Raw genomic sequence first — 13,830 nt, forward strand, 5'->3', positions numbered from 1 at the left:
AACATCACCCATGGCACTGTAGCAGATCCTCGGGCTGCAGGCAAGGCTCAGCCCTGGGGCACAGCCCTGGGCCTGGCCCCTGCCCATTCTGCTCTTCTCTGTGGCTGCACAGAGCACACAAAAGGACACAGTGGCATTGCATACGGGAGGAGGATGGACAGCTAAATGCTCCTTCCTCCCACTGACAGCCATCCTGTGGGATCCCTCAGTGCTCCACAAAAGAGCGGGGCAAGGTTTACAGAATTCTTCAGCCCTGATTTAACGTTAACAAACATGGCCGATGGGTGAGCTCTTGCCACATGGACACTGATTATTCTGCCAGTAAAAAGGGAAATTCAGAACTTGCCTCTGGCATTCACCAAGACCTTCACAGTGTCATTCACCTGGACTTCCAAATCTTGCAAGGCGTGATCCAAATCTAGAATGGAACAAAGATCTGAACCATTTCATTTTTGTTTTGGGATCCCCTTCTGCCTTTAGGAACAGGGCATTGCAAGGGGGTTGGTTAAGGCTATGGGAGCCAGGTGTGAATGGACAAGGCCAAACTGCACAGGGGCCTCGGGAGCTCTGGGCAGGCTCCTGGTCACTGCACCTTCTTTGCAGGCCCTGGGACACATCCCTGGAGAGGCAACTGGGGCTGCCCAGGGCCATGGGGTCTCTCTCCCTCCCCCAGAGGAAACCCTCCCTAAAGGCCTGGTGAAAACCATCCCCGGCGCTTCCCGGGGAGCAGGAAGCGCTGTCCCGGGAAAGGGGAGCCAGGCTGCCAGCTCACCTGCTCGCCACCCTTGCAGCGGAGCAGCCTGGGCAGCCCTGGCAGGCAGGGCCACGGCCAGGAGGAGCAGGAGGAAGAGGCGCAGAGCAAGGGCCATGGTGCCTTGCCCTCTGCCAGTGCCACAGCTCTTGCTGCCACCGCTGTCCTGACACCGCTGTCCCAATGTCAGCACCACTGCTGCCGCCGCCGCTGCTGCTGCCGCAACAGTTGTGCTCAAGCACTGACTGCTCGCTCCTTGTGCTGCTGTGCAACCACCGGGTCTGGCACCTCTGTGACCTCAGAGCCAACGGTGACCTCAGCCTGCTGTGACCCCTGAGCCTGCTGTGACCTCATGGCCTCAGCTGTACCCCCAGAGTGTGCCTGCATCTGTACAAATGGACTGCCTTGATTGTTTTTGTGTATCCCAGGTCCATTGCTCAGCAAAACCTTATTTGTCACCTGCTGACATTGTGGGTCAGACTGTGTCCATGGAGATGCTCTTGATGGCTTCCCTCTTTTCCTGGGCTTGCCACTGGAGGAGGTCCAGGCCCAGATGATGCCAGGGAAGGAAACGTGCCCTCAGCCCAGGGACGCTCAGCATGGGCTCCCCCAGGCCTCGGGACCCCGCCGCTGGTCACAGCAGCCCCTGCCTGGCTCCTGCCTGCCCACACCATGGGCATCCATGGCTGCTCCTGGGCATGGAGGTGAGCCAGTGCGGCTGCCAGGTGGGCTTTGCTGCTGCTGCCACCCGGACATTGGGGTGACAGCCCCATCTCTTTATTGCAACAGAAATGCTGGGCCAAGCTCTGCCCACCTTCAGTAGGGGCCAGAGATCAGGACCAGTGCCTTCAGGGGGAGAGGACCTTGTTTGGGTGCTGGCAGCACCTGCACAGCAACAAATTGGTAAAGCAACAGTGGCCGGGACCCGAAAATATCCCTGTGTGCCTCACAAACAATCCATGAATACCAATGCAGAGACCCCAAGACGGCCTTGTGTGCCTCACAAAAGAACCCAGCCTCCTGCCCACCTTAGCAAGGACTCAGCTCCTCTCCAAGCCTTGACAGCAAGCACTAAACCGCCACGGTAATCGCGAGGAAGTCAAGCCCCTGCCAGCCTTACAAATGTCTCCAGTCACTTGAACACTATAGAAAAGATCCCAAATCCCCATAGAAGCTCATGAGGAACCCCAGCCACAGGCACCACTTCCAAAGGACCCAAAGCCCCGCACATCTTAGTGCAAAATTTGACACGCACAAGACCAGCCCCTCCAGCTTGTGTGCCTCATTGCGGACCCCTGGCATCTGCCAGCATTACAGGAGTCCCCCATACCCTGCATGCCAGAGAAAAGCCAGGCTTGCCATTAACGCTAGCCAACAGTGTGTTCCCTGACAAAAATCAATTCTCTTCAGGGAATAGGGAACACATGTGGTGGGGCCGCCTGCACCTGTGGGAGCAATGGGGAGCGTCAGCCCGTGCTATGCTGCCCTGCTGAGCTGGCAGCACGGTGGATGCGGGCAGGACGTTCTCCATTTCCCCCAGAGCTGGGGCCTGCAGGCACCTTGCCGCCCCTTGGCACAGGCTGTGCCACCCAACAAAGCCCAGCAAGCTGGGAGGAGAGCCCGGGGTCAGCAGAGAGCTGAGAGAAGGCCCTGCTCTAGAGCTGAGGAAGTTCCACTAGAAGCAAACAAAATGGTAACTTGAAGAGATACCCACTGTGGTCAAAGTTTCTCTGAGACAACTAAGACGGGACCTCATAGAAAATCTCAGGAAATATCTGGGAAAAGGTTTTATGTATGTTGGAAGTGACCAGATAAAAAGGTCCTGCGGGAAAAGAGCCTCTGCAGCAGGCTGGCTGGCTGAAGGGGTCTTACTTCTTCCTAGAATAAAGATTACCACTGAAATGCAATTTTATTTTTTATTGTATAAGGGGGAAATATTTTCCAGAACTCTAAAAGTAGTTTCAAAAATTTCAAAAATTAGTTCCTGTTGTGGAAACAGGAACAAAACATTTGGGGACTTCTCTCTACAAAGGATGTTTCTAAATATTTCTAAGAATGAAAAGTGAAGACAAAATGGGGTCACTTTTTCTCTCGATTCTAAAACTACTTACAAAAATCTTTAAACACTATAGTAATTGGGAAGATATATTTGGGGGTGTCTCTCTTCAGAAAAACTATTTTGAAATACTTCTACAAATTTCTAATTTCTAAAACAGAAAACCTAAGCAAATGGAGTTGCTTTTTCTCAGGAGCCCCATGCTGCTGCCTGCCCCCTGGGCTTCCCCAGCCCTCGGGACCCCGCCGCTGGTCACGGCAGCCCCTGCCTGGCTCCTGCCTGCCCACACCATGGGCATCCACGGCTGCTCCTGGCCATGGAGCTCAGCCAGTGCTGCTGCCGGCTGGGCTTTGCTGCTGCTGCCACCCAAACACTGGGGTGACGGCACCTTCCCTTTAGTGCAACTAAAGAAAGGGCCATCACCTAGCCTGGCAGAGAGCAGGGTTAACTTCAGTGTTGCTTAGAGGGCAGGGCCAGGGGGCTCAGGGGCAGAGGAAACAACATTTTGGACTGAGGAGGGGCTGGAGGGTGCTGGGCTGCTGCTGGGGTCTACAGAAGGAGTCGTGACAGGACAGAGGAGGATCAAAAAAGAAATGAAAGTAGCTTGGGGATACTCATGGGGAGAGGAGGTGTCAGTGGGATCTCCAGGAGAATAGGAGATTTCCTTGTCGATGGCTGTTCTGGAGTCTTCTCCTCAGAATTCTTGACAGGGCTGCCCAGGCTCTCCTAACTGCTGGAGGAGCTGCTCCTGCTGTTTGGGTGTGAGGTGCAGCCGCCATCTTACAACTCCTGTCCAGAGGTGGAACTGTGGAAAGAAGAGGTGGCTGAGGCCCCAGCTGCCAGTGGCACACAGGGAACCTCCTGCACAGCAGGGCCCAGAGCTGGCAAGGCTCCCCAGCACGGCTGGAGCTGCTGGCACAGCTTGGCCCAGCTGCACAGCTGCCCCTCAAGGCCCCGGCCAACAGGACACGGCTCTGGGCAGGCTCCCTGGGCAGGAGCGGGCCCCAGAGCGCCTCTGCCTTTCAAGGGCAATCTCATCCCTGCTCTTTCTCCTCCCCACCGTGCTTTGCCTCTGCCCTGTGCCCCTGGGGCTGCTCTTGGCCAGGCAGCCTCAGTGGGAGCACGCACTGGCTGCAGCCCCAGCGGGCCCCCCAGGACAAGGCTCAGCAATTAGGAGGCCAATGAAAGCTCTGGGCAGCAGCAGAACCCTCAGCAGAGTTCTTTGGACAATCATGGACTGGCCACACCTACAGTGCAGCCTCACTGGGAATGTTTCCTATGTACAGCAGATTTTCAAAAGAAGTTGTTTGAGGGAAACGTCAACTAAACACTCACTGTCTCCTCTTCAAGTAAGTCCAAATTCGGACAGAGCATAAGAGGAAGATCAGATCCAAGACAAGCAGGCCTGCCTGTAACCCCAGACTGAAGCCTGTTCCCTGACAGAAACCCCTTCCAAGGCCCTTCTGGGCATCAGGAACATGTGCTGTGGTTCCAGCTGCACCTGTGGGAGCAATGGGGAGCGTCAGCTTATTCTGCCATTCTTTCATTCTTTCCCCCTGGGAGGCCATAGAAGTGATTTTGCATAGACTGGTAGTGGGTGAGCTTGGTACATAATTTGTAGATGTGAGTTGCAGACATCTCAGTCCTTTCAGAGTGGTAAGAGCAACCCAGTCTCTGCCAGTTCATTGACTTTATTACTGTTTCAGTTTTCTATTTTTTTTTTTTTTTTTGCTATACTCCATTGGCTTGGGGGTTTTGTTTGTCTTCGTTTGTTTTTGGTTTTGTTTTTTAATTTTTTTTTCTGTTTTTTTTCAAGTTGGAAAGAGTTATAAAGATCCATATGACAACTGTACTCACTACACATGCACTGAATCAGCAGGCCAGTTTTCCTTGACTAGTACAAAAAAGGTCTGCCTGCCATTTGAAGAAGCAAACTGTGTGCCAGTAAGTATTTTATAGCCAGAGAAAGACTTCTGTAATGACCCTTGATCCTGGCCTGGGAGTTATAGTTGCTGAGTATTTCTTGATCTTTCCTTGTTTGAAAGAAATGTGCTTTTCCAGCCCTGTGTCCTGTAGAAAAAGCCAAAAATATTTGCAAACAAGCCCACACCATTTACATTGTTGTGGGATAAGCATTGGAACTTGAAAAAGAAGGCTATTGGAGCAATAGCAAGGAAGGATTTTCATCACTTGAGAAACATCAGTGTTATAAAATGCAATTGAACAAGTGGTGACTCATCATGGATCCTTGTGGGACTGATGAACAAAATGTCTCCTGATATGTGGTGTCCCATTAAGCGGGGAAATGGAACATGAATGAGCTGGCAGCATGGTGGATGCGGGCAGGACATTGAGCTGGGGCCTGCAGGCAACTTGCCGCCCCTTGGCACAGGCTGTGCCCACCCAACAAAGCCCAGCAGGCCGGGAGGAGAGCCCGGGGGCTGTGGAGCTGCTTGGGCAGTGGCTGCTTGGAGGGACATGGGCCAAAGCCATCCCTGAGCAGCCACTGCCAGCCCTGGCCCTCCCTGCCCCGTGACAGCTCCCCCAGCCCCAGGGCACAGAGTCAGGCCCTGGCAGGACCCAGTGCAGCCCCTGCCCAGTCGGGAGCCAAGGCTGGCTCTGGCCCTGGGCTCGTGGCAGGGCTCCCGCTCCTGTGCCTTGGGCCTCTGGGCACTCAGGGCCAGCTCTGGAGCAGCTGCAGCGGGATGGACGTTGGTGCACGAGTCCCCTTTCCCCGGGGCTGTGAACGAGCCCCAGAGGCACCTCCAGCTTTGGCTGCGGCCGGGCCGTGCAAGGGCAGGCCCCAGTGGAAGAGCCGCAGCCACACAGTCCCGCCAAGGGCTGAGCCCTGCTGAGCCCAGCACAGCAATTACCTTCTGAGCCTGTGCCCGTGCCCATGCCTGTGTTTGGCTTGGCCTTCCTTCCTGCAGCAGGGACTGCCAATCGGCCTCTGCTTCGTTGTGGAAACACCTCCTTCTGTCCTGCCTTTTGGCCCATCACTTGAGAAACAAAAAGTACACCTTAACAGACGGAACGATTCTCCATTACTTTGATGGCATGTTCAGGACATCATGCTTATGCAAAATCGGGTGTAATCAACAAATCATCTGGTCTTTTTCAGCTGGGCCAGGGCCCACCCTCCTCCAAACAGCTGCCAGTGCTGAGCAGAAGTTGTGAGTGGATCGTGCAGGGTGAGGGCACACACAGAATCACAGAATCATAAAAATTCTAGGTTGGAAGAGACCTTTAAGATCATCGAGTCCAACCCATGTTCTAACACCTCAACTAGATCATGGCACCAAGTGCATGGCTCTGTCCTGGCGCCTGCAGCGATGCCCCCTGGCCGAGCTTTGGGCTCTGAGCTGGCAGCTCTCCCAGGGGAAAGGCCTTGACCTACCCTCACCATCTCCCAGAGGCTCAATCCTGAACGTGGGCTGGGAAGCCAGATCACCTTTACCAACAGGCTTAGCTGCAAAGAAAGGCAGGACACAATAGCTCCAATGGCACTGCTGAAGATTCTCCTTCAGACCTGAGTGTCAGTGAGGGCACCTGGGTGATTGGTGCCCTCCAAGGCACTCCCTTGTCTCTGCCTTCCACTCAGGAGCAGGGCCAGGGGGACCTTGTGCCTGCAGTGGCCCCACCCTGGGATGGAAGGAGCCCCATGCGGGGTAGGTGGGGCAGAAAGGACTCCCTGGAGCTGCCAGCAGCTCCAAACCCAGCCCCAGGCAGGGCCAGGGCTTGGCAGTGGCAGCAGAAGCAGCTCGGGCTCCCTGGGGGCAGCAAAGGAGCTGAGAAAGGCTCAGCCCCGGGGCACAGCCCTGGGCCCAGCCCCTTCCCTCTCTGCTCTTCTCTGTGGCTGTACAGAGCACACAGAAGGACACAGTGGCATTGCACACGGGAGGAGAATGGACAGATAAATGCTCCTTCTTCCCACTGACAGCGATCCTGTGGGATCACTCAGGGCTCCAGAAGGGAGCAGGGTAAGTTTTCCAGAACTGATCCACCCTCAGAAGAACTTAAGGGACTGTCTCATGAGTAAACTCTTGCCACACTGCCACGGATTATTCTGTCAGGAAAGGTACATTCAGAACATGCCTCCAACATCTGGCAAGGTCTTCAAATCACCATTCACCAGTATTTTCAAGTAATTCAAGTCATGATCCCAGTTGAGAAGGGATCACAGATCCTACAGAACCATTTCCATGGTGTGCTGGGATCCCCTTCTCCCTTGGGGAATTGGGCACTGCAAGGGGGTGGGGTAAGGCTGTGGGAGCCTGTGCCTCCTGGTCACTCTCCACGCTTTTTGCAGGTGCTGTGCAACATGCCTGGAGGGGCAGCTGCAGCAGCCCAGGGCCCTGGGGCTCTCTCCCTCCCTTCCACACAGGAAACCCTCACTAAATGCTTGGGGAAATCTGCAGTGCCACAGCTGTCTCTCCCAACCTCCGTCCCTCCCGCCTGCTTGCCCATCTGCCCATGGAACAGCTCCCACAGCCCAAGGGGCACATGGCCAGGCCCTCTCAGGACACACTGGAGCCTTGCTCTCCTGCTCTGCCCTTTCCCCACCATGGACACCCCGTGCAGCCGCTCCCAGGTTTCAGGACGTGTCTCCCACGGAGGGAGCCCAGCAGGACAGCTCAGTACGCGAGTGCCCTGAGCCTGCTCGGGACAATTCCTCTGGGCTGTGCCCGTCTTGTCCGGGCTGTGCCCGCAGTGCCAAGCAGCAGAGAGGCCAGCTCAAGCCTCAGCAGGGCTCAGGCCCAGAGGCACAGCATTTACCTCCTGTGACTGTGCCTGGCATCGCCTCCCTTCCTGCAGGAAATGCCACCTTCTATAGAGCCCCTCTGTCCATCCCTTGAGAAAGGAAGAGGCACAGCTGGATCAGATGGAATCATTGCATATCCAGGAGGTCGCCTCTTCAGGAGGCAATACTTGTCCAAGACATGGGTTATGATCAGGAAAATCCTGATCCCCCCAGGCCTTTGGGGCTGGCTATGGCCCTCCCTCCTCCAAGCAGCCACACCTCAGGATGTGCCTGGGGACTGGGAAAATGCAGGGGATCACTGGTGAGTTTGGGCTGCGCGGCAGCTGATGCCCAATGCCTTCCTGCAGAGGCTGGGGAGAAGCTGCAGTCAGGCCAGGCTGGGAAACAGCCCTGCAGGGCATGGAAGCAGCAGCGGGGCAGCGAGGCTGCCATGGATCCCTTCCTGGTGTTCCGGGCATGGCGTGTCCAGATGTGCAGCCAGAGCCCTCGGCTGCTGAGCCCCAGGACAAGGCTGAGGGAATGCACCCACCATCCCCTTTGAGCAGTTCTCTCACAATGTGCTTCAGGATGTTGTTTGGCCCATGGTGAGGAAAGGGTAGAGGGGGAGCGAGGCTGCCATGGATCCCTTCCCGCTGTTCCGGGCTCTGCTCTGACGTGGGGGACCCTGGCTCACTCTAGGATCTCTCCCAGGTCTCCTCCCAGAGCTTCATCCCACAGCTCAGCCCCAAGGGCCAGACAGGTATTAGAAATTTCACAGCCCACCATTGGTGATTCATAGTCAGAATGCACAGGAAAACTCTAGCTGTGTTTCAAAATACCAGATGCTGTGTGGTTTCCTTCCCACTGCAGATTTTCCATTGCCCCAGCCTCAGCCCCTGGCAGCTTGCCTGGATGTTCTCCCCACGCTGCTTCTGCAATCCCACTTGTCCAGGTCCTCCTGGTTCTGTGGGCAGCTCTTCGGGCCACTGAGGCCCTGTTCCTCCTTTGTTTGTGAGCATGTCCGAGTGAGAGATGATTCAGGGGCTCAGCACCAAGGCCTCCAGCAGCAGTGGTCAATTCCTGAGCACGCTCGGGGGCCACAGGCAGCTGCCCATGGCTCTGGCAGGGATGTGAAGGGGAGGCTGTGCAGGGCAGTAGCCCCCACGCCCCCGCCCTGCCCATGGGGGCCTGCAGCCCGTGGGGATGGAGCAGCAGTTTCTGGTTGTGAAAGTCCATCCAAAAATCCTTCATTTTTTGCCTCACAATTGTCATGAGAAAAGACCCCCGAAAGGTTAAAAACTGTTGAGCCAGTTGGGAAAGAAAGTCTCATGCTTATTCAGTGTGTTCACAGGTGGTGTTTTCAGAACATGCCATGCTGAACTTGAAGGGGCATGCTGCCCTTTTCTGAACAATGGAACTGGACTTTCTTCCAACCTCCTGACTTGGCTGCACTGAGCTCTGGGGTGGCTCCTCCCCTCCAAGAGAAGACCCCTCTCGCCTGCCTTCAACCACCGTGACAGACAAACAGAGATGCGAATCCCCTCATCAAGGAACCAAGACAAGACAAGGAACCCCCCGGCACCCTACTGGCACCCCCCTGGTACCCCCTTGGCAACCTCCTTCCAGAGACTGGGACTGAACCCCCCCACCAGCTTGGGGAGGGGGGAAAAACTGCCCAGAGTAAACGTACCTGCGAGCATTCGGGCATGAAAACAATGGAGTAACCTCCCCCCTCCTGCTGTTCCTATTCTTTTGCCCTCCATGGAAACCAAATTTCGGCCACCCTTCCCCCAACCGAGAACAGTATATTTTGGGGTTCGGTTCTGACTGTCCTCTGAGATCTCCCCAAAGCGTGCACCAGCGAGTTTCGGCGGCGGGACCCCCGAAGACATCACATTTCGGTAGCTATAAGCCCCTCCCTAACCTTCTTTCCTCCCTCTTTCCCTTGTCTTACCCTTCTCTTCCCCAGATTCCCTAACCAAATGCATATTCAGTTGTGGTTATCATTAATAAAATTGCATTTTGTTGATTTGTTACTGCAAAACCCCTGTGCCTTTGTTGGTTATTTTTTGCACCAAAAAAATCATTCGTCACCCGTTCATTTCAGGTGGACCCTCACATAATTGGCGACGAGGATGGGATTCTGGTAGCCAGTGAGATTTTGCAGGTTCTGTGTAGTCTGTAATCTCCGTCAGACTGCATATGCCAAAGCCAAATCTCACCCTTGATTGAGCACACAGGCTCCGGAATTGACACAAAAGATTTTTTGGTGCAAAAGCAGGGGAAATTGTTAATGTCACTTCTGTTACTGATCTTACCGGCACGGACACCGACACTGATACTCCTCCTAATCCTGATATTGATATTGGAATTGATGTTGTATTGGAGTTGTATCTGAACCTGTTACTGTTGTTACTGCTGTATTTGTGTACCTGGACTGTCTAAAAGGGAGGGGACAGACCTGAAGAAATTAAGCTGTGCCTTTTAGACAGATATTGTCCCTTCACCTACACATGGAGCAAGGGGTGGCCCAGCGAAGGCTGAGTGGCATTCCCCCTGTTCTAGGTTCTGGTCCCCTCACAAAGAAAACATTTGTGTGCGTGTGTGAGTGTGATTGTGTATCTGGACTGTCTGGAAAGGAAGGGACAAACCTGAAGCAATTAAAACAGTGCCTTCCAGACAGATTTTGTTTCTTCAGCTATCTAGGGAGACAAAGGGCATAAAAAGGTCTGTATGATTGTGTAACTTGAGTTCACAAATCAGCTCCCTGGTATACTTCTGGTCCCTTCACACAAAATGAATGAAAATCTCAATCCTAAAGCAAAAGCTGACTTTTACTGGTTGCTTGCTAAACACAATGCAAAACCGTCATCTGGTGGAGAAACTTGGACAGAGAACAATTGGTTTAATTTGGAAAATGTCATTGATAGAATATGTTCTCTGCAACATGAATCAAAATTCAAAATAGGTAAAAATAAGAACATTCTTTGCTCAGTTCTCGGAGCATGTCTCACTGCAGCCATAGAAAACCGCTGTAAATGGAGAAGTGAGGAAATGATAATTATAGACTCCCTTCAAAATTTAGTTGAAATTTTGCAAAAACAGTTAAATGAGGATAGAAATGAAATTTACATGCTGCAAGCTGCCCTCAGAGAAGAACACACCAAAAACATACACAAAATCAACTCCTCTACAGAGGAGGAAGAAAAAGGAACACCTTGCATTGAAAAAAATCTATCCATACAAAGAGTTCGAGGCAGCAAAACAAAACTATCCTTACAAAGAATCTGAAACAGTTAAAAATTGTGGGGAAAATTGCTGTCCTCGTTTGAGACTTTTTATTAAAACTGAATATAATTATATTAATGATGAAGACCTGGATCCCCACATAACAACTAAACAAACACCATTCAGCGCTACCGAATTAACTAAATTGAAAAAGGAATTCGGACGCCTTCCTCATGAATCAGAAACGGAGTATGTGTTCTGTGTGTCTCTCACTGGCAGAGACCAGATTAAGTTAACTGAACAAGAAGCCAGTGGATACTGGGGACGTGGTGTTTTCCTAACAACAGGAGATAAGTGTGACTCCTGGTCTCTAACACAACATGCAGCCTATTGGGCCGGGGGAATAAATCACTTGGAAAGGGGTGATCCCCTGGCAATTGCCACTACCTCCGACCAGATCTTAGAAAGTGTACAAAAAGCTGCATGTTTGCAAATGATTCATGAGAGAAAATTAATTCCTGGTTTTGAATCCCCAATGCAACTGCCTGTGAAGCCTAAAATTATGACCCCTTTAATTCATGGGCTTCCAGAAACATTGAAATCAACAGCAATTACTATTCAAAAAACAATTATGACTTTAAGCCCAATAGATAGACTGGATAGATTTCTTAACAACTCCACTGATCAGTCTGAGTCTGCCCCCTCACCCTATATACCAACACAGACCCCCACAACACCATCAGACGCATCTAGCAGCTGCCGCAAAATTTGGACATGGAGTGAGGTAGCAGTTGATTTAATAAATTATTGTAGACAGTATGGGCCTGTAAAAAGCCTAGAGGAAAAATCAGAAAAAACAAAAGGTGTCCGGTTTATGGGAGCCCCTAACCCTGAAAACACAGAACCAGGAAAACAAATTTCCAACAGACAATGCTGGTGGATGCTGGGAATAAAAAAGGGGTCCCCCGGGACATAATGGATGGTTTACCACTTGAAAAATTGCAGAAAATCATAACTAACTGGAATTTAGGGAGGCCAAACCCCCCTACCCAGCCTAGTGCACCGATCCCTCTACCTCATCAGAAACTAACAAATACTCCTACCAATACACAGTTCAGTACACACAGTACATCACAGTCTCTCCCACAGAACACAGGCAATGAGCCAAAGTTAATCCTTTCCCAGCTTCTCCCTCGGAATCCGGGCAGTGAAGCTGCGTCTCAGCCTCTCCCACAGAACACAGCCACTGAGCCAAAGAACTGTTTCTCAGCTTCTTTCACAGAACTTGGACAGTTAAACCCTGGCTGCGTGTCTCCTGAAAAGCACTAGCAGTAAGCCGGCAGTAACTCTTTCGCAACTTCTTTCACAGAGCCAAAGCAACATAACTGCCCAACATAACCGCCCGTACCCCAAAACACAAACACTGAATCTACACCAACAGAGCTTTCGGGAAACTAATATCTCCACTGTTTACAGGTGAGCGAAGGGGTGGAGGTTGGGTTTACTTACGAATGCTCACAAAAAATAAATCAGGAGACATGTTAATTACAGCAATCATGGGCCCCAAAAAAGCTCTGGTAACATAAGTTGTTGATACGGGAGCCCAGATCTCCGCACTTACACACAGAGATGCTCAGAAGTGTGGAGTTGTTCCAACAATAAGGCAATGCTGCGTTCTTAATGCTTTAGGAACCATAGAACCAATGAATGTTGCTCTGGTCAAAGTAACACTCCCTGGAGAAGAAAATCAATTGGTTGTCAAAATGGTAATTGGGGACATCCCGAATAATCTGCTAGGGATGGATGTCCTTGCAGGAAGGCAGTGGGAAGACACTGAGGGTTTTCTGTGGTCTTTTGGCACTCCGCCACTTAACATTAGGCTGCTTCAGACCGCACCTGCACTGCCTTACAGTAAAATAATCAATGTGAAACAGTATCCCTTGCCTTCTGGAGCTAGAGAAGGCATCAAACCAGTTATTCAGGATTTGCGTGATCAAGGAATAATAATTAACACACACTCCCCATACAATTCACCCGTGTGGCCAGTCCGAAAGCCCAACACGAAGTAGAGACTTACGATTGATTACCGTAGGCTCAATGCCAACACTGACCCTCTAACTGCAGCACTGCCAAATTTAGCTGAACTAATAACATCAATACAAGAAAAAGCTCACACAATCATGGCTACCATAGATGTCAAAGACATGTTCTTCATGATACCTATACAGCCAGAGGACATGGATTGCTTTGCATTCACATGGGAGGGACAACAGTACACATTCACCAGACTCCCTCAGGGATAACAACACTCTCCAACACTAGCACACCATGCTTTAGATAAGGAATTAGAAAAAATACCTAAACCTGACACTGTAGCTGTGTACCAATACATTGATGACATTTTGGTGGGAGGAGAGGAAATTAAAGAAGTGGGGGATCTCCAGCAGAATATAATCTCTCATCTGGAGAGCCTTGATTTAAAGATTCCTTCAGAGAAAATTCAAAAGCCTTCTCAGGAAGTAAAATTCCTGGGAATTTTGGTGGCGATCTGGTAGCACATGCATTGCACCTGACACTTTAACTTCTTTAGAGCAAATAAAAATGCCCGAAAACAAAAAAGACCTCCAGCAAGCCTTAGGACTGTTAGTATTCTGGAGGAAACATATCCCAGATTTCTCAATCATTGCTAGGCCCCTGTACAACTTACTAAGGAAAGTAGTCAAATGAGATTGGACTCCTTCTCAGGAGGAAGTATTACAATTGCTGATTTTTGAAGCCACAGCACATCAGGCATTGGGGCCCATTCATCCTAAAGACCCTTTCCAAGTGGAATGGGGATTTGCCTCCTCAGGACTATCAATACACATCTGGCAGTGAGGTCCTGAGGGTCCAACGAGGCCTGTCAGCTTCTTTTCCCGTGGTTTTAAAGATGCTGAGAAAAGATACACTACCTGGGAAAAAGGATTGTTTGTTGTTAGCTTAGCTCTCATTGAAGTAGAAAAAATCACACGGCAATAAGCTATCATCTTGAGACGTCCCTTCAAGGTAATTAAA

The 13,830-nt window shown here is 51.5% G+C and overlaps 1 protein-coding gene across 1 annotated transcript; it reads left to right on the top strand.

The window, feature by feature from the left end:
• Nucleotides 1-273: 273 nt before the first annotated feature.
• Nucleotides 274-12,026, top strand: LOC141729935 (uncharacterized). Its single transcript, XM_074546594.1, is given in 4 exon segments — nucleotides 274-284; nucleotides 10,882-11,666; nucleotides 11,669-11,893; nucleotides 12,013-12,026. Coding segments are annotated over 4 exon segments (1,035 nt in total).
• Nucleotides 12,027-13,830: the final 1,804 nt, after the last annotated feature.

The sequence above is a fragment of the Zonotrichia albicollis genome, chromosome 8 (assembly GCF_047830755.1).
Source record: "Zonotrichia albicollis isolate bZonAlb1 chromosome 8, bZonAlb1.hap1, whole genome shotgun sequence".
NCBI classification, from domain to species: domain Eukaryota; kingdom Metazoa; phylum Chordata; class Aves; order Passeriformes; family Passerellidae; genus Zonotrichia; species Zonotrichia albicollis.